Below are 21,913 nucleotides of genomic sequence, written 5' to 3' on the forward strand. Positions count from 1 at the left end.
ATGAAGCCATTTATTACGAGGAGAGGAGTTATGGTGGTAGAATGTTACATCACCCCACTTTTCTTATTTTTTTACAGGCCACGCCGTTATTTAACCCAGTCTTTGCCCTCCCTTTCTGCCGTCATGAATTTCACCAGCAATGTTTCTTTTTCTTTTTCATTCCCTCCTACACTGTAGAGCCGATGCACTAATCCCTTTGATCTTCTTTCTCCCCTGCAAATTTTAGTATTAAACGTAAACAATAATATAAATTTTCTGCACTACTGACATGCTTTCTGACATAAAAATAAAAACACCAAGTTTGTGGTTTTAGGCAGTTAGGTATACTGTTCAGTTGCAGTTTCAGCAGTGCCAGGTGAGTTTGTGAGTGGAGCCAATAGGGTAAGTGGGTGGAGCCAGTGGAGGAAGTGGGTGGAGCTGTCAGTAGAGGGCATGGCCTCCTAAAACAATGCACTTAATTTTTTTACAAATTAAGCACTGCTCGGCCTGACCTCTTTTTTCACACCCTTCTCTCCCCCAGTCCCAAATCCCTCCACTTGACTCAAGTATCTAGGTTTTCTTCTACAGTGTTCTCTCCTCTTTATGAAGCTACCCATGCAGCACGTTAAATGGCCAGCACCCCCTCCCTGTACCTCCAAAATGATCTGTGCACTTAGATTAAGATATTTTTTGCCTTTTGTGCGGGTATAACGTTATCTATGCATACAGGCTTAGTCTGTTGTATTCAGACCACTGTTGGCAGTTGCATAGCATTTTATTTATAAAATGACCCTAATATGTGCTATTGTATATATCTGCACTGAATTGTGTAGTACTTTGCCTGCACCACCACTTTTACATTCAAGAACTATGGCTGAACGATCACATTAAAAATAGCAGATAGTAATGAAATAATTTATAATTAAAGCCACGTGGAGTGAAAACAATGTGTATTATATTATATTCATACACTTGCATAGCTGCAGTTTTCAGTGTAGGCCCACAGAGTACATGGGGGGCATTTAGCTGCTTTTGAAACATCCATGTTCTCAATTTCAGATTACTGCCTAATTCGGTGTTTTTGTCTGAACCTTTTTATGGTGCTCAATTTACCATCCGCTAAAGGCTGAATGGAGTATATACATTCTCCTGCTATGAACTCGTGTTAGACAGGTCACGCTATTGGTCAATAGCCAGGGGTGAAGCTATCTGCAGTGTTGCAGGAGCAATATAACTGAGGTGTCTATTACACCCTAAATATAGCTGCTTTGCACTACCGAACCAGGGGATCAGGACCCATTATCCCTCCCAGCATTAGGAACCATGGCACCCTTGTATGCCACTCTAAAACCCACTCCTCTTGCCAGCCTGCAGACGCTGCCTCTTTTTTCGATGTGCCTGTGTCGGTCCTGAAGCAGCTGCTCTGATTCCACCTTATGTGCACTGCCCACTCGCCTGCTCGCCCTCTGTCCTGATATAATCTGGCCTTCTGCACTTCTCTATCTATTCCTTGAACTATGCTCCGTTTTTATTTCTCTTGCTAGCTTGCCTCAATCCATCTTTCACTGATACATTGATTTTCATATAGTGGTTAACCACAATTCCACAGTTTCCATGTGATATAAAAACAGATTAATGGTACTCCGTTTTCTGAACTTGGCATGTCTTGTTGGGATTTCAACTGCTCCAGGCAGATCACAACACCTGTCAGTAGCAAGCTGTAAACCACTGAGACACCGTGTCACTTTGCAGATTTTGTTTAACTCCTACTTTTGTAGCATGGTTCAGTCAACTGCTTTTCCTCTGCACCAACACTTTCCGATCTGCCACACCTGATTCCCACTTTGGTAGTTTATTTTTGAAAAACAAAAACACTAAGCTGAGTAGTTGCATTGAACATGTCGAATTGTCAGCACAACTACAGAGCTTTTGGAGAAGCCATTGTGATGCCGTCTCCTCTGAAGGCACAGAGATCTCAGTCAGGCAGATGGAGGTCCCTGATATGTGCTGGAGAAAAGATGTCCGCTAAACAAGGCCATATTTGTGGATAAAGGGAGTCTGCTACACATAAGTTAATAGGTGCTTCTGCAAACTACTGGCTTTGTTTTAAAAATTAAAAAACGCAAGGGCGTCTTCTCCGCTAAGGCGGAGGAGCGGCGCCCCACTGCTCTCAGCGCAGAGCAGCATAAATAAAATAGTAATAACGTAGTTATTATCATTTCATTGTTTTGTAGCCACAGGGCCGGGTTAGGGCGGGGCAGGGCTGATGGCACAGGGAGCAGAGTGGTTTGCACACTCCCTAAGTGCACATGACTGTTTGGCCGGCCCTCTAGGGCCGACCAAAAAGTCATGCGCACTTTGCATGTTCCCACCAGGCTCCATTTCACAGCCTGGTGGGGAACATGAAAAGCGTCCCTGTCCCTGTCTGAGCATCAAACCACAACGCTCGGACCATCCACAATGCTGCATTGCAGTGTTGAGATTGGCTCGGGGGAGCCCGGGAGCCGGGTGCTTCCTGCTGTTGGGACTACAGGAAGAAGGAAGCTGAACAAGACGGAGGAGAGGCGACGGCCAGCAAAAAGGTGTTTTTTAAAATAAATTCTCTCAAACCCCCCATTCCCAACCCCACCCGCCCCCTACACCGCCATTTCCTGCCAGCCGCTACTGCAAAACAGGCAAAATGCAGTGGAAATAAATGCCATTCAATCACTGGGAAAAGTAAGTGGCTTGAAGAGTCTTCAAGTAAAGCAAGGCAAATGGCAAAGCAAGACAACGGGTTTGGTCTGACACTGCAGAATAGCCATACACAGAGATCTACCTAAATGAGCAAATCCAGGAGTTTTACGTTTGCAATTAACTTGTTTTTAGGATAAGCTGTGCCTCTTTTCAGTTATGTTCAGGAGTTTTACGACATCCAAGAAGAGCTCATGTGTTACTTGGCTTTTGCTTCACCAAAATGTATGCTAAAACATGATTGATGTGACATTTAGCAGAACCTTGAAGCACCAATTTACCTCACTAGGCTAGTTTGAAAGCACAATAGAACTTTCATTTACTTGAAAAAGGGCAACATTCCACCCGTCTATCAGCGACTGTCTTTTTAGCTCCTCTGCAATTACTTTTAATTGTAGGTGCAACCTAACATTGTCATTCCATTTGTCAAACAACGCATTGATTCTTTCGGTACCACATTGAATCGGATTCCTAACCGACGTCACAAGAATGGGGAGACAGAAAGGGAAAAGACATTTTCAGGTCAGCAGAATACAAGTGATACCTCACAATGTACATCTACAATTTTAAAGTAATGCTTGCGATTACACTACCTGGAAACTCAATGTAGGTTTGTAGTGTAAACAAGCACTCGTGACACAGAGCCCAGAGCTCGTCGTCTTTCAGCGGCTTTCCATGCCACAACAGAAGATCTTTCAGGGATGTCCACTAAAAATAGAACACAAATTGAGTTATTAACAAGAGCTAGTTAACATGATCAAATGTGTATGGATCAGAGAAATACATTATTATATCAAGATCAAGGAAATTAACTTTATGTTCCTTCTCTACTTATCAGCATAGTTCAGACGCATCTGAAATAATCACTATGCATTATAGAAAATGGAAACGAGAAAATAGAAGAGGTACCGGAAGAGACAGATTTCGTTTTCTATTTTAATGACTAATGCATGTTCCACCTTTTGGTTGCGTAAACTGCAGCATTATTTCACCTTGCTCATTATTATGTGTGAAAAAGTCTTATTTACTAAGGGTTCACAGGCCAGCACAACCTACTCAATGAAATTCAGGGATATTCAAGTTGTAAAGTAAAGTAAAGTCCACATTTGTAAAGCGCACAATCACCCGTAAGGGTCTCTAGGCGCTGGGGGGCCGTCGGGAAGATTAAGCGAGCTATTGCCCAGAGTCACATGGTGCTGGGCTAACCTGCCGCCGGAGCCGGGGATCGAACCGTGGTCCCCAGATTCCAGCGTCAGTCGCCCTGGCCGCGGCGCCACACCTCTCCCACTGTTGTGAACCCTAATAGAAATTATTTCAAGACATACTTCAAAAATGGGAAAAATAGCTGTAGCGAGTAAAGCGACATCTGTGGGGAGAGGAAGGAGGCTAGAGGTGATGCTGTGGGTGAATGGTGTTTAACCGCATGCGCGCTGCGGCGATTTTCGCGCTACGTGGCTTTTTTTCAAAAAGCCGCGTTAGATGACGAGCTCAGCTCGTCATCAGTGTGCGAGCGGCGCAACTGATGACGAGCTGAGCTCGTCATCAGCGCCGAAGGGGTTAAGGGACTATTAAAAAAGCATAGCACAATAAAATATGCAGTGAAACAGTTCAGAGGGTCAATGTCCTGCTGAAGCCATATTTATGGAATGTGATTGTGACAGATTACGGGCTCTCGTGGTTAGGATTGTGGGTTAAGGCTCTATCTACAAAGCCCAGTGTGTAACCAATGGTCGACTGTGAGAAAGTGGACTATTAGTTGGGGTGATTGGGGTCCATTGCAAGTAATAAAGTAATTATCTTGTTTTATCAAGTTAACGGTTTCAGTAATTTAAATCTGAGCTTAACCACTGGTTGAAAGGGTACAGAGCAGACAGGCTTAGCTTAGAGAAAAGTTGTAAAATATATTCAAATACCAATACAGTTTTTAAAAAAAATCAAAAACACAACAAAATAACAATCCCACTCCAATTTAGAAAATAGAGAAAGATTTAATTAACAAAATTACACCTGATAAACAAAAATCCGATAAGGGGAGCTGGAGATAAGAATTTTTAAAGATTTTGTGAAAAAAGTGCAAACAAGCACAGCGTGCAAATGGTAGACAATGGTCGTGGTGGCCTGGAACCTAGGCACTATTTCAATCTGACCATGATGAAGCATGGGTGGGATACACCTACTAGGTTTGACATGGTAAGAGGTTTTACCCTGGGACTTACTATCTTTTTTGGAAGTCAAAATCCTTGAGTGGTGGGAGGTAACCAGCTGTCTCTGAGGAAGTCCTCGCAAAGTCAGATGGGCGTTGGACAAGGTTCAGCTGAATCCATTGATTTTTAGAGGGAAATGCTCATAGTGGGAGAAATTCAAATTACTCACCCTGGGAAGTCCTCTGGGTGGCTAGATACTTTTGGCACATTTGCCCTAGTCAGATTTTTATCTTCAGACTTTGTCTCTTTTTTGGTGCTCAGAATCCTCCAGTGGGGGCAAGAACTGTGTCTGTATCGGATGATGGTTGGATACCTTCTAGCTTGGAGAAGCTTTAAGAGGGGAAAACCTGTTTTTCAATTCAGTGAGGTTGCCCCTTGGGCAGATGGGCTGTTGCTGTTTGTTCTAGTCCCCCGGATGTACTGGAGTTCAAAATGTTTCTCTGTCCCTGCTTTTCAGAGGAGATAGAACAAGTCCAGTTTGACACAGCCATGGGTCCCAGGACCTCAGGAACACTCGCTCCAGCAGAGACCACCAGCAGGGTACAGGTGAAGTCCAATTGGCACTGGTCATTTGGCCACTTCTGGTAAAAGGCCTCTTTCCGCTCATTGTGCCACTGTAGTTTGCACACGAGGTCAGCCAAATTACCCTTGGAGTTCACTTATTTGCCCTGGGTACAAGTGGGAGCAGGTTCAGCCATTCAGACCTCTTCACAGGTCTCAATCAGTAGGTGCGGTCCTTCTTCTGTTCTTCTACAGATTCAGAGTGTTCTGATAAGGGTGTATGGGGATGCCACTCCCTAACCAATGAGGTAAAAGTTCCCAGGCATACCCCTATCTACATTTGCAACAGATCCTATTTTCCCTACTGCAAACAATCCACAGTGTCCCTCACTCTCTAAGTAAAATATGGAGAACCCTTTCCCCCTTGTTCAGGGCTGTGTATCCACTCATTGGTGTGGCAAGGGTAATGATCAGTTCTCTCCTCCTTGGTCCCTTCAGCCAGTTCTCAGGGCAACATTTCCCCCACTGAAAGGCAGGGAACAGAACATTCAAAGAAACCCCCATTACTGAGAATTATCAAGGTAAAAGAGTTCCCAGGAAATATGAAACATTAAATAGAAAATGCATTAAAAAGCCTCTGATGTTGATTGTGTGGGCAAACATATGGTGCTAGTGGTGTTGTGGGAAAGTTTGCTTATGAGACAAGTGAGTTGGTGTTGCGGGGATTCACTCGTACTTGTCCACAATAAGGACTGTCAGAGTTACTGTATAGTTCAAAATGTTTATTTTAACTATCGGGCTCTATGATGCAGTATAAGAGCCACTACCAGCAGTAAAATGCATAAACCAAGAACAGTTAGCATTGTTCCAATACCATAGAATATGAAGAGGGATGTCATAATTTACAGACAGTGGAAAAAGGACTATAAGGGCTAACCACCCTCCCCTTGGTAAGTTGAGGTTTATTATATAAAGGAAGATCTCTGGGCTTTGTCAGCAGACCCCATACCTTAGAGCCTAGATGATAGGTTTACATCCTAGGAACAGCATAGTTCTTTTCCAAGGAAAGGTCTCTCTCCAAGTGTGTGTGAACAACATGCTTCCCCGTAATATCAAAGCACAAGTTTTCAGCAGTGCAGCTGTGTTGAGCAAGTTTTGTCTAGGTGCTAGATACTGACCAGAACAGAATAACATGGGGCATGTTTATCGACTTTGCACATCGTGTTCAGACTAAACTCCAGGAACATCAGAGAATGCAGAAAGCAGACAGTTCTCATGTGAAAGGCACAAACAGAGTCTTGCAAAATAAAGTCATGTAGTAACGTGCGCAAAAGCAGCATCATAGCAGCAGAGCTCGTGCTAGCTGAGCAATGTCGAGAATGACCCTAACAGCCATATAACATTGGTCTCCTAGCCTGAGGGTTTTCAACTGAGCTCTTTCTTTGCTCAGATTGTCTTCTTACAAGTTGCTGGCACTGGCTTTCCCCACCCTTTCATAGCACCAGTCCACAAACTGTCTGTCCTAAAAGTCAATGCTCCAAAAATTATACTATCGAAGAGAGCCAACATTTCCTTCTGAGATTTTCACAAACATTCTATGGAGTGCAAATAACAAGTCTACCTACAAAAGGACATTGGTAGTTCGTTTGCATTGTGTTGTGCATCAGTCGCTGGTGTATAAATATTTCACAAAATTGTGTGATCAATAAAACTGAAAGAGAGTTATAAAAGAGAGTATTTATGGCGCACCACAGTTTTAAATTCCATTATCTGATTTTGTTTTGGGATCTTTGCTAGCTCTGAAATTTCTATAGACAGCATCTATGCCTTTTCACACAAAATATGGTGTTCGGAATTCACATCATAATCATACTAGAGTAATAGCATTCATAAATTATCATTTCACAGAATGGGCAACTGCTATGAATTAATTTCCCTCACCATTGTCAAGATTCCATAACGGAATCCGCATATTCTCATTTTTCTGCTCTTGTTTTCAGTGGCACAAGAATTCATCAAGATAGCCCACCCATTTATAGTGTATAAATGCAGATATTGCAAACATGTTTGCCAAGATAGTCACTATATATATGGATAAAGGTAAAATATTGTCAAGTAAATTTGCTTCTTTTACCCTAAACAAGCTCTTTACAGTTCTACTTGAGTGCAGATTTATGTAAGCAGATGGAGTGATTTTAACAGAAAACAACTTAAAAAAGTGTAGTATATCAATTTTTGACGCAAGAAGACATTTTGTGCAAAAAGTGCAAAAAACACAAAAGCACTCCAATCAACAGCCACTCACGTTCTGTTGTTGTTCCAGTGTATTTGCTGTAAACATTTACTGCAAATGGCATGTTCACAATACATTTTTACTGTGAATGTCGAGTAATTACATGAAATGGCATAATGGTGTAATTTTGAGGAATTTTGCAAATTTCACTGACGTAATTTAAATTTTACCCAGCCCTAATCACCAGTCTTTCGGTGTTGCCCTCTATCCAGTCCGGGCACAACTTCATCCATGCACTGCGGAGAGGGTATTTTGTTTGTGAAATCTGCGCTGTCCCATTTGTGCCAGGTGCACCCAATGTTAAAAGAAAACTGAGTGCCACAATGATATTGTGCTGTGAAAAATTCTAATATAAAGGTATTTGGGAGCAGTATGTGGTAAATGACATTGAATTTACAAAGGCTAGGCCCGAGTACAGTTAACTTAACACCTTATTTAACTCCAAATGTTTAAGGAGGATAAAGCTCAACCTAAAAAGGAGAACAGCCTCCAGCCATATAAACGTCTTCATTAGCTTCAACATGACATGAAGCTGTTTGTATATTGCACGTTAGAGAATGGCTGAAAAGTGACATTCAATATTTAAGAAGCATCACCAAAGAGCAGAGGGAAAATGTCAACGACATACTATACTTCTAAGAAATTCAGGGCCTCATTTATGAAAAGTGTTGCAGCGCTGCCTTAAAACAGCTATGCAATACTTTTCAGTGTGCCCTCCCTTGCGACACCATGTATGTGCCGTATTTACTGTGCGGCGATCCATGTTGCAAAGATTGACAGATACGTCAGAAATCCTGATGTATCTGTTGATTCAAAAATAGCGCATTACTGGAGTGTGTTTGGAAATAGACGCACCTCCAGCCATGTGTCATTTTAAATGGGGCAAGCACTGCATCACCCCTTACACCTGCTTCAAACAGGCATTAGGATTTGACTCATTGAGGCTGTAGAACTGTTGCAGTGAATTCTCATAGATTAATCTGCAATCTGTGCATGACTTTGGCCAACTTTGGATACAAAGGGAGTTCATGACTTCTTCAGGCACTCCTATTAAAAATTGACATTTTGTAAAAGAGTTGCTTGAAGCGATTCAATTGCCAAAAACAGTGACTGTGGTCAAGTGTGCTGCTCACCAATCTGGAAACGACAGAGTGACAGCAGGTAAGCGTTATGCTGACCAGGTAGCCCAACATTGTGTCAAATACAGTTTAGCTGCAAGCAATAAAATAGATGCATGTGGAAACAGCTGCCAACTTATGTTGCTTGAAGGTGTGAGAGCGTGGGAAGAAGTGAGGGATTTACAAACTGAAGCAGAGCAAATAGAAAACGAAGAGTGGGAAAGAATAGGCTGTCAGAGAAGGACTGAGGATGGCGTTATTGTTTACTTTGATGGGAGACCTGTGTTACCAGACTGTATGCTTGCTCCTATGGCTAGAATGTACCATGGAGACACCCACATAGGTAGAGATGCGATGATTAGGTTGTTCAGACAAACTTGGTTTAATGCGAAGTTTAAGAATATAGCAGAGAGTCTTTGCCAGAGGTGCCTAATTTGTCAACGAATTAATCCTGGTAGGAAAAGTGTAATTTGCCCAGGGAAAATTGGAAAGGCAGAAGGCCCGTTTATAAGACTGCAAATTGATTTCCTTAAGCTACCTCCTTGTCGAGGATTAAAATATGTCCCTGTCAGTGTCTGCCTATTTTCAAAATATGTGGAAGCCTACCCTACCCAGACGAATGATAGTTTAACTGTTGCCAAGCTCCTATTGAGAGAGCTCATTCCTCGTTTCAGTTTTCCAGTAACGATTGAATCAGACCGAGTGTCTCATTTTAATAATGAAATAATTCGTCTAATCTGTGAAGCATTCAAAATTGAGCAAAAGCTGCACTCTGCATATCGCCCAGAGACTTCTGGAGTGGTAGAACAACTGAATGGCACAATCAAGTCAAGATTGTGAAAGATGCATGAATCTCCTCTATTGGAGTGGCCTGATGCTTTACCTCTTGTTCTGATGGGACTCGGAAGCATACCAGACAAAAACACAGGCTTGAGTCCCCATGAGATACTCATGGGAAGAGCAATGAGGAAAGCGTGGGTACCAGGACACAAGCTGATAAATATAACAGATGATTTGTTGCTAGAGTACTGCAAAGAACTGGCTGATCAAGTGTGTTCTATCTCTCACCAGGTTGGGGAAGAAGCTGTGGCCAGACAAGCAACTCCAGCACATGACCTGAATCCAAGTGACTGGGTAGTGATAAAAGAAATCGATCCTGAAGTAGCCGAGCACCAGTCAGGATGAATGGATTCCAGTAGTCGATATACCTGAAGAGATCATAAGAACCAGAAGTCAAACCTACCTAGATAGACAGAGTAATAGTGAGGATGAGTCAGGAATAGAAGAACGCACTCAGATTACAGAAATCAAAGCCAATAGTAATACTGAGGAGGATCAGATAAGGAGAGTTCAATTTACTCAGACCTCTGAAACACCAACTAGAACTCCTGAGTCTGAGGAGGGATGGACAGGTATTAGAGTAAAAGTTCAGGCAGAAGACAATCAAAAGTTCAAAAGACCTGAGCAGGACCAGATAGGTGTGGAAAAACATGTTCAGGAAGAAGAAGGTGAACAAAGTCAAAGTCAAAGTCAAATTCAGCAAACTCCTGAACAAGGTCAGATTAGTCTAGAAGAACACATCCAGGCACAACTGACAAAAATAAGCCCTAGACAAAGTCAGATAGAAAGGAATTCAGGAGACAATAGAGAACAAAGTGTGCCACAACTGAATGAAAGTAAAAGAGCATCTGATGAAAATCCAAGCACAGTGCCAGCTAAAAGACTCAGAAAAGAAAGGGGACAATTGGCCTGGGTTTAACAAAAGACTGAAATTTCACCTTAAAACAATAAATGAAGAACCAGAGCAAGTAAATGAAATAACTAGCCAAGCTGGACCATCCACAGAGAACACAAGAAGGAGGAGTCCACAATTGAAAAGACTGAATAACAAATTCAAAGGCCCTGAATGGACATGTGTCATCCTTGAAGATTTTGAAAACGTAAGAAATAAGTGATGAAAGTGATGACGAATTAATTGTTGATCAGATTGACGAAGAAGTGAGACCAACCTGAAAGAAAGTTCACCGGTTATAGACTGTGTAAAGTTACAAAGAGGGGTTAAGACTCCTTAGTCAGAAATGGCTGATTATAATGTTGTGGGAAAAACGAAAATAAATTGTATAAAAACATGCTGTAGAATATGCACATGTAGAATATTGATAGTTCTCATCGCATGGTTAGGACTGACAGTAGCCATATATAATGAGTGAGCAATTGTTTTCCATGTCTGTGAAACCTCACGTGCAATGGATAAAGAATTTATCTTCATTGGAAATAGGATTTCAGCACTTTTGGTGTTGGCAAACCAGGCTCGTTAATCCTGAAGTTTGATCCAGCTGTCTGATTCTCGCAGTCTACTTGGGTATTTTTGAATGAGATGTGCGCTCGCAGAGCCAGAGACTGGGGGTGGCGTGAAGCAGAGCAACAACCTGAGCCACAGAGCTGCTGAGGAGGAGGGGAAATGAGGTGCGGTAGCCTGGCCTGACGGACTTCGAGCGACCAACCTGCATTGGAAGCAGACAGGACGGAGTGTGATTGTAGGAGCGGAGGCCCCGCCCAAGACGCCGTCGAAAGGCACAATGAGTTGAGAGTACCAGCGATAATATAAAAACTCCAAGCGTATACTAGCGCACCGGAGCTCTGCTGGAGGGTAGAACTACGGAGCCCGCCACTTAAGCAGGCGCTAGGCTGAGCAACCTCAGGGCCTTCTTGGCAGTTGGTGAAAAGAGTAAGCGGTGCCGTGGAATTGTGTAGACTGGCCCGTTCCAGAGTCATCTGTCTGCATAGTGACGGTTCGGTAAGGGGGCCTGCAAAAGGGAACACTGAGCCAGTTGCGGTGTGTTGGGGTGTGCTGGGAGAGCCCTGCTCTTTGATCTAACAAGGACCCCCACTGGAGTGATGCTTAGACCGCTCATGTGAATAGTGAATTCTCTCGCAATTGTGATCACTGGCAGCCCAGGTAGTAGCAGCAGCACTGCAGATTGGAAATCTGACTGATACAGACTGTATTTGCTTGTAGAGGAGCAGCCCAGAGCAGTGAGGAGTCGAGGCGTTGTAAAAGAAATTACTGCAAGAAACAACAAAAGGCTCATTGCTCTGCCCCGCCTCTTTGTGGCATAGGCGGCAGCCGGTAAATCAGTCTTCGGCTCAGTATTTAGTATAAACCATTTTATAACGCGCTCCGTTACTGGAGAGTATCCTGGCGCGGGGAAAATAAAAGCAGATAGCAGAGCATGGGAAAGAATCTTAGTTTACACTGTTAAACAGATGTGTTTTCAAGTGTTTTTTAAAAGCAGCAACTGTAGGTGTGGAGCGCAGATGAAAAGGAAGAGCGTTCCAGGCGCGAGCCACCACCACCGAGATCGACTGGCCACCAAGTCTGGCACGTTTAAAGCGGGGGAGGGTCAGTTTAAACAGAGTAGAGGATCTCAGGCTACGTGCAGGGGCATAGCTAATAAATCTTTTTCTCAGATACTGGGGGCCGAGATTATGGGTAGCACGAAACGCCAGAACCAGAGATTTAAACAGGATGCGCTGTGCAACAGGGAGCCAGTGGAGTGTGCGCATCTCCGCGCGAACGCTCTTCCATCTAGGGATGTTAAATAGTAGACGGACAGCCGCGTTCTGGATAATTTGCAGGCGTTTTACCAGGTAAGCAGGGATACCACTGAACAATGCGTTTGCATAGTCTAGCCTGGCCAGTATGAGCGCTCGAGCAACAGACTCCCTGGCCTCTTTTGGGAGCAGGGGAAAAAAATTGCGAAGCATTTTTAAAGTAGAAAAGCAGGTGCCAGTAAGTTTTTTAATGTGATGTTCAAATTTTAAATCCTCTGCGAACCAGATGCCCAAATTTTTTGCAGGTCTCCCCATCTCCTTCGGGCTGGGAATGTCGGGAGGCCATAAGGAGCTCTTGAACGAGGGGGGAAAGGAACCATAAAAAAGCACTTCGGATTTGTCCTCATTGCACTTCAACTGTGCCTTGGCCAGCCAGCGAAATACAGAGGACAAACACAAATGGACCGTAGATGTATCAAGGTTATCATCTGGCCAGGTGAACAGCAGTTGGGTATCATCTGCATACCCTATGATCTTAGCCCCGAACTGTTCCGCTAGATAAACCAGAGGGGTGATGTAAACGTTGAACAGTAGGGGGCTAAGAGTTGATCCCTGCGGGACACCTGTAAGCAGCGGTTTAGGCTCAGAGGCATGGGGAGGCAGCCAGACCTGCTGAGTCCTGTCAGAAAGGAAGGAGGACAGCCAGTCTAACACAGTCCCCCCAATGCCTATGTCAGCCAGCCGGCCAAGGAGGAGCTCATGCGGGACGGTATCGAATGCGGCAGAGAGGTCCAATAAAATTAGGACCGCTCTGCCACCTCCGTCTAGACAGTCCCGGATGGCCTCGCTCATCTCCAGCAGGGCCGTCTCGGTGCTGTAAGTAGCCCTAAAGCCCGATTGGGCAGGATGGAGGGCATTGGAAGTTTCGACAAAGCTCTCTAATTGTCGAAATGCCACCTTTTCACAAATTTTCGTCAGTGCCGGCAAAAGGGAAATGGGTCGATAATTCCCAGGGGCCGCCCAGTCCAGTCCGGGTTTCTTCAGAAGCGGCAGAAGCTTAGCCTGCTTCCAGACAGGAGGAACCTCGCCCGTAGCCAGAGAGAGGTTCACTATCTGCGTAATTTCAGTGCAGACTATTTCTGCTACATCCGAAAGCACCCGGGCCGGGCATGGATCGGCTGGAGAGCCAGATTTCAGGGACTGGAGTAAAGGAAGAGTAACATCCTCCATAATATGCTCAAAGTTCATGAGCTGCTGTTCAGGAGCTGTCTGAGGTAGAATTGTATGTTGGAGAGGAGCCGCTGCGCCTGAGTTGAGGAGGATGCTGCCAGCAGAGGGTCTGCAAGTCCCAGGGAGCCAGTGTATCACCCGCACCTGTGCCTGCTTTATCCCGCACCGGAGACTCAAAACTTCTTGCTGCTCCCGCTTCGCGGGAGCCGCTGCGCCTGAGTGGAAGAGGACGCCGTCAGCAGCTGTGTAAGTTTGGTTACTATCTTTTGCGGGACCTATGAACGGCCAATTGTCCTTCCTTTGCCAAAATGACTTCTCGGGAGAGCAAAAGTAGAGCGGCTGGGGGAAGTGTTGCTGGGACATTGGATCAGTTTCTAATCAGAGCCAGCTCAGTTTTAGCGCATGAGATTGCTCTGACAGAGCGCCGACTCTCCTTAGATTTCCTGCATACTAAACGATCATCACTGGGTGGGCTGACATCCGCACGCTCCTCGGAACGCCCCCCGGCGATTGTGTCTGCATCCCCTGACCCTCTAACAGGCGATACTCAATCCTTACTAGTGCCACAGGAAGTAACATCAGTATTGATACAACCAGTCCTGTATCTGCAGAGGTGGGACAAGAGGATGTGTCCCGTGGCACTCTTCCTCGTATTGCCACTAGTCAGCGCTTAAACCACCAACCTAGACCACGGTCCTAACCCCGTAGCCGGCTGTAAAGAGGAAGAGAGGAGGTGGCCCCAAAGACAAAAAAAACTAAAATGCAAAAGCCTAATAAGAATGGTGGGGTAACTGCCCCCTAGCCCTCAGTCCCTCTGCCCGTGTCCTTCACTCCTGCCTTCTTGAATATTGATTCACTGGGGGCCCTCCTATCCGATGTGCACAAGGCAATGTTGCTCACAGTAGAGGAACTTGTATTATCATCAATATCTCCGATTTTTGATAGACTGACTGCTATTGAGGAAAGACTATGAAACTTTGAATTGTGTGCTGCTTCCAATTTTTCTAACATTGAGGTCTTGTTGGGAAAAATTCCCCCCCCAAAAAAATTTAACCAATGTTTTGAGTGTCCCTTTTAACCATATATCCCCCCCTGTCCTGTCCTCCTCATCTAATCCTTCCCTCCTCCCTGCTGTGCCTCCTCCATCTATTTCCTCACCTCCTCCTCCGAATTGTAGGCATAGTGGGGGGAGGGGTAGTGGTCCAGAGGCTGATTCTGTTCCATTGTCTGTTCCATTGTGTGGTTATGAAGGTGAGATTGGGAATTTGTCAAGTAAATTTGCGCAGCTTGTTCCGAGCACTCCAGGGAGGGAGGGTAGTAGTCCAGGGGGCAGGTTTTCAAGCAACACCAATCAAGACCAATGTAATGGTAGAACCGGAACTCAGTTTAATGCCCCCTATGGGCACTCTAATCGAGATCTCCTACCAGCTCACTTCTCTAAAGGTCGTAATGAGGGCTCTACGATCTTACATCTTCCATCGGCCGCTGCACCTCTGGTGGTGGTCTTAAAGAATGTTCCGCAGCTATTGGAGGGGCAAACAGAATCTATTGAGCAGTTAATGTCTAAAGCCATGCAAGGAAGTGGGGGCACCGAGGTGGGATATCTGTAATCAAATGATTATGGCAAGACGTATATCATTGGTTGGACACTCCACTAAGGATGGGAGGGGTGACTGTGTAGTTACTAATTTTAACAATCCCTATGTTGTCAGATTTTTATTGAGTTATTTGGGGAGCAGGAATCAATGGTGCCTACCTGGGAAAATCTCTTTACTGCCTTTGGGTTATTTTTATGGATCGAGCCATCCTTCTTTGAAAGGGGGCGCTGTTAGACCTGTACCATAAAGAACCATAGGTGGCCCCTTTGATCTCAATCTTGCCAACAGATTTGCTCCCTTGTCTGGCCTAGATTTGTACGATTGACTGTCTCCCGCAGTCTACCTGTGATAGAGGCCCAAATTACCCATCCTGTACCGTCACCTACGACTGCCCCAAGCTCTCATCATGATATCCCAGGGGGGTTTGTGCATGCCGAGGCCCCGGTATTGTTAGACCAGGTTGATGGTAATGTCATGAGCATATTTGGTATGCTTTCATGGAATATTGCTATTCTTCCAACGAAGACCAGTTCCTCTGATTGGTCTATTTTTTTTAGACCTATGAGCTATGATATTATCGCCTTCCAGGAGACCTTGGGCCAGATGTAGGTCGGTCGGTAACGGCCGAAAATTGGTATTTTCGGCCGTTACAGACCGGTATATGGGTGACAGGTATGTAGGGGGCATTATTTTAACGAATTCAGTAATTTTACCGATTCAGAAAAATTAAAAATCGGTAAATTTACCGATTCTGAGGCACCGAGATGTAGGTGGGACTCTTCAGAGTCCCAGAGGCCTTACAGAATCGGTATTTTACCATCAAATCCAATTTTATGGTAAAATACCGATTCCGGTGTGCATGCACATGTGTGCATGCACACCTATGCCACGTGACAGGCAGACCTGCCCTTAGGGCATGTATGCCTGCCACATGGCACCCGAGCCTGTTTTGGGGGTGCCAGAGGGTGTCACAGTGACACCCCCTGCACCCTTGTGCAAATCGGTATTTACCGATTCGGTAAATACCGAGTCGGTAATGCCCATTCATTCCTATGGGCTTCAAAGCCCATAGGAATGAATGGGCATTACCGATTCGGTATTTACCGAATCGGTAAATACCGAATTCTTCAGAATCGGTATTCCAGCACATCTGGAATACCTACATATCCACCCCTTAGATTTACAGATTTTTAATTACCGAATCGGTAAAATTCGGTAATTAAAAATCGGTAAATCTATTTTACCTACATCTGGGCCCTTGTCTCTGAGTACTATTTTTCGACCAGGTTATCTGGCCTTTGGTAGACCTGCTATTTCAAACCCCAAGGGGCGTCCATCTGGAGGATTGTTAGTCTGGGTAAGACAGCAGGTGGGTCTCCAGGTTGAAGAACTTGGTATTGATAACGTAGATATCCAGGTCTTAAAAATAAGTTTTGAACACATTCCTGGTTTTATACTTGTCAATGTCTATGCTAGAGGTATGGCAGGTGGGAAAGCATCTCCGACAATCTCTAGCTTAGATTGTTTTATTAAGTCAATGGAAGGGACAAGTAATTGGGTTATCGCAGGGGATTTTAATTGTATGTTTGAGCCTTTAGGTCTTGAAGATGCCAGCCTCACTAGTGATAAGGATATGAGTTGGGGCATTGCTACTTTAATGCTCCCCCAATCAATAAATGGGCCGAGGCAGAATTAAAACTTAAGAGCCTGACAATGGAGGGTGGGCTCCCGGCAATCAACAGGCAAACTAAATCGGACGGAAAAGGCAATCCCACCTTCAATAACGGGAGGAGAAGTAGTAGGATTGACTATATTCTTATCAACCTTGAATTGTGGTCCAGACAAAAGGATATGGAGGTTGTAAACAGATCAGAGAGTGACAACAACCCATTGTCGCTGACTTTAGAGGCTAAGGGTCGATTACCGGGGAGGGATGGCACGGAATTTGTCACGGCAGATTTTGTAATGTCACCTGACAGCCGTAGACTAAAATGGGCACGGGTACTCGAGAATGAAGACAATATGACACAGATAAGGTCCACTCTCGAAGAGTCTCTTGCAGACTTATCTCAGCTAGACTTCGATGAGGCTAGCATGACAACTTTTACCGAAATACATGAGTCTCTGTTCATTAAGCTAAAAAGCTACTTCGTTAAAAAAGTAAAAAGATCAACTGTGCCTCCCTCCCAAAAAGCCGCTAAATGGTATGATGGGGCGTGTAGGCTAGCTTTTAGACAATTATCTCAAGCAATAAGGGCTGGATCTATTATGGAGATAAGGGAACTTAGGGTAGTATACAAGGCCACCCAACTGAGGGCAAAAAAGGTGTTTGATGAAAATAGATGGATGGACCTCCTCGAGGCAACTAATGGGAAAAACTGGTGCCGGTTTTGGTATTTAATTAAACAGGGCAATGGCAGTGCTGGTTCGGCCCCTACTAATAACGTCCCCCTGAAAGTGTGGGTCGCACACTATCAGGCCCAATTTTCAGTGTCCAGACTAAGTCATGGCCATCTGCCTTGCGTAGAGTCGGACCTAGCCCTATTTTCTACCATAGGCAAAATTGAGAGAGCTCTTGATGGAGTGGCTGCAGGCAGAGCACCGGGACCGGATTGTATTCCGGCGGACATATATAAATCAGACTGGGAGAACTGGCTAAAATATATTCAAATCCTTGCAAATGGCTTGGCCAAAGGCGCCCCATTCCAGAATCCTGGTGTGGGGCAGAAATTGTCCCCATCTATAAAAACGGGGATCGCGCCTGTCCATCTAACTATAGGCCCATAAGCCTTATAGATACTTTTCAGAAAATTGTGGCAAGACTAGTGCTAGGCAAGGTAAACAGGTGGATTGATGAGAACAATATATTATCTACCTTGCAAGCGGAATTTCGTTCCCATGTTAGCACTATCGATCACGTTTTTAGATTCTTAATGATTTACTGGAATACTGTGGTCTGAGCGGGGGGACACTTTATGCAGCATTCGAAGATCTTAAATCTTAAAGATGTGGGAAACCATCAGGGAAGCAGGGATGCCCACTGAGATACTATCCTTTATAGTAAACTACACGAATCAACACATGCCCAAGTACGCTGGGGTCTGCAAGGTGAGCAAACAGACCGCTTCCCCGTGAACAGGGGAGTAAGACAGGGGTGTGTGCTGGCCCCGACCCTTTTCTCAATGTTCCTAAATAATGTTATCGCATATGACACTGATTATTCCACGGACTCACCTACTCTTGCTGGATCCAGGATTCCACTATTAATGTTTGCAGATGACACTTTAATTTTGTGTAAAACTCAATCTGGTCTGCAACGTGCACTGGACTGGTTCACTTTGTTCTGCAATGAGCATGAATTAGTTGTTAACGTCAATAAGACGAAGTTCATGGTCTTGTACAGACATAAAGTTGTGAAAGCTAGAGTGGAAATGAATCCTGTCCCTCTGGAACAAACTGACTCCTTTGCTTATCTGGTCGTTACTTTGGGCAAACATTTGAACTGGAAGCCACAGTTAGATCTATTAGTACTAAGGCATAATCAGTTAGCAGGTGCCCTTTTAAAAGAATTCCGCTGTTCCAAACTAAACCAGTGGGACCGGCGTTATCTATTTATCAAGGGAAGGTTAGAGCTTCTATAATTTATGGGGCGGAACTCTGGGGGTTTGAAAACTTAGTTCCTTTGGTCATAGCCCAGAATAAGTTCTTGAGGGCAATGACTGGCCTCCCCAATCTTCGCCTCTTAGGCCCTTATTTTTAGATTTAGGATGTATACCCTTTGAGGAGGCCGTGGGATTTAGACCACTTGCCTACTGGCGAAGACTCTGGACTACCCCGGAGCTTGCACCCTATGCAAGAGCCGTCAAGTCTATTAGAGAAGCCGATAAGTTAAACAAAATCTCCTGGCTACGGAAGATTAAGGCACTGCTACTAGATCTGGGCCTTATTCATCTGTGGGCCGACCCGGAAGGGAATCCGTTCCTGTCGAATAAAGACTTGAAAGCTATTTACAGGGACAAGGCTTTTGTAAAGTCACTGTCATCTGTTGTTAGTGGTTCCCTGACATCCCTCTTTTTAGATTTCAAGTGTGAGTATAAGTATGAGGCTTATTGGGATATTATCACATGTCCGGGTGATAGGAAACTCTTCCACCAATTTAGAGTGGGTACACTCCCCTTAAAATTCTTTATCAATAAGTGGGGGGAAGACCGGGACACAAAATGTGATATTTGTCCTTTAGAGGATGAGACTGTAACACATGTCTTATTCGTGTGCCCTGCCTATAGGGGCCCTCAACAGAAATGTCTCAAGCCGGTCTGTAGATTGATGAGTAAAAGATCCTACCAAACGGCTTTCCGCATTCTCAAAACCGGAACTTCTGAAGTCATTGATATCCCCATGGCTAAGTTCTTGAGCTGAGCCAGGGTCCTTATAAGAAACAACCAGCGAGGCTTCACGTAATCTATTTGGTCTTACTGTGTACTGCTGCCTGAATATCCCATGACTATGTACTCTCCTTCCAATATTAACTCTGTTTTTAAATTGTTTTGGGGTTTTAAATGACATGTCTTTTTTAAACAACATTTTGTATGTGATTTTATGTCTTTTAGATTGTACTGTTTTTTATGTGTCTTTTATGAAGGATTATGATCGAATAAAGACGAAATCGAATGAATGACTGAGCATAGACAAAATGACACTAGTACACATGAAAAGATAGATACACATGAAAGGTAGATGGTTTTAAACAAAAGAACTACAGGTAGAACTACACTATAGTAGAGCTAAAAACAGAACAGATTTAAATGTGTTTGCTAACTTATTAGTACACTATGTAGAAGCTATGGAAGCCAATGATTGCCATGTGTGCGTGAAATTGCCCAAATCAGTAGCAGAAGGGGTTACCTATCATCATTTACCCTAACATATGGAATCTCATGTAGTATTTTAGCTAGTCTCTTTTACAGAAATGACAAGTTGCAGTATTACTATTCTAATTTTGATGTAGTTTTTTCTGAAGTACCCCTACGTAGAAATATGAACCCTGTCCTTAGTACAAGAGACCCAACACATTTTATGGGAGAGTTTTTTCTGACAATGAAAGCAATATATATACAGCTGAGGCGCACAAAGAAAACTTAACTTGTAAACTACATGAAAAAGAAAAGATATTTTTGAATTTAAGTAGAAACAAGAAGACAGGATTTCCATAGAAAAGCTGCTTGATCAAAACGTAAAATTCCTAAGTGGGCTGAAAGTGATGAATTTACCTGCAAATGGCAAGACTCAGGCTGCTATGTTACTGGATTTTGAAAGGAAACCTGTCTCCATAGAGAGAAAACTGACTTTTATATTAATATATTTATTGGTTCCAGTGAATGTGAACACAATTTTAATGTAATTGGAGGTTGGGGTTTCAAAGATGGAACTGATCCAGTATTTCCTGGAATGTATTATATTTGTGGGAACAAGGCATATTTCAAACTGCCTGATCATTGGTATGGGAGTTGCTATTTCGTAATAGTATTCCCAAAGTTATATCATGTAAAAAGAATCACTGGAAGCAATGAAGAAAGTAATGGACTAACACGAAATAAAAGAGCTAGTTTTGCTGAAATTTTAGGTGATATATTTAGTGCATTAATACAGTCAGTGGGAGTGGTTCTGAATACTCAAAGAATTTGCACATTGTCAACAGTGGTAGATCACTTATCGACTGACACTGCCGGAGGATTTTTGATGATCAATACCGAATTAGTTGTGGTAAGATCAATGGTTTTACAAAATCGACTTGCTCTTGATATATTATTGGCAAAAGAGCGCGGAGTTTGTATAATGCTGAAAACGCAATATTGTTTTACATACATTCCAGATAAAAGTGTTGAAATTGGGAAATATGCATGAAACATTACACATTTGAAAGAAGAATTGAAACCACTGAAGGCTGATAGTGCATGGAAGAGGCTAACTAATGGCCTCTCCTCTGTAGGTAGTTAGTTTTCTAACGTAGGAAAAAGTATATTAGGTAGAATACTGATGCCAACAATGGGAATAGCCCTGCTGATGTTAGGGATAATAATTTGGTGTAAGTGCTGCAGAAACAAACAAAAAAATACAGTAAACAAGAAAGGAAAGAAGAAAAATGTTGAAGAAATTGAGCTTCAAGCGTTGAATGGGAATCTATATAAGAAAATAAAAAACTTCCAAATGAATAATGAAAAGCGACCTAATAGAATGTTTGTAGAAAAAGAATTGGGAAAATGTTGAAAGTTGGCATCTGGTTCTGTAATTAGTAATGGTATAGAATACCATCAAAGAGGGGATTGATGGAGCAAGGTTTCATATGTAAACAGACTTGCTCAGATTCAATCCTCTCGAAATAACAAGTAATCTATTAATCAATAAGTTTTGTCTAACTAATAATTTCATTACAGAACATTTTTAGCATCTAGGGGAAGCTTGACAATGCGCTTTTACTAACAGTAACTTGAATGTATTAAAATGGCTGCCGAAAATGCGGGGAAACTTACTGCGAATGAGTCTGCCACACTCACGTGGTGTGACGTATCTTTGTTTGGGGGGAATTTCTTGCAGCTGCGCACTAGAATTAAGATGGCCGTTTCATGTTTTACATACTAAAGCACTTGTTGCTGCTTTAATTAAACTTGTTCGTTCTGCTTAACTATTAATGCTATAGTTAAA

The 21,913-nt window shown here is 43.5% G+C and overlaps 1 protein-coding gene across 1 annotated transcript in view; it reads right to left on the bottom strand.

Moving 5' to 3' along the window:
• The window catches only part of KNDC1 (kinase non-catalytic C-lobe domain containing 1), a 654,634-nt gene that overhangs the window by 342,979 nt on the left and 289,742 nt on the right, over positions 1–21,913 (bottom strand). Inside the window, exon 7 of the mRNA XM_078640463.1 lies at positions 3,306–3,420. Within this exon, the coding sequence (XP_078496589.1) occupies positions 3,306–3,420 (115 nt within the window). The remainder of the gene's footprint in view (positions 1–3,305; positions 3,421–21,913) is intronic.

The sequence above is a fragment of the Lissotriton helveticus genome, chromosome 5_1 (genome assembly GCF_964261635.1).
Source record: "Lissotriton helveticus chromosome 5_1, aLisHel1.1, whole genome shotgun sequence".
NCBI lineage: Eukaryota > Metazoa > Chordata > Amphibia > Caudata > Salamandridae > Lissotriton > Lissotriton helveticus.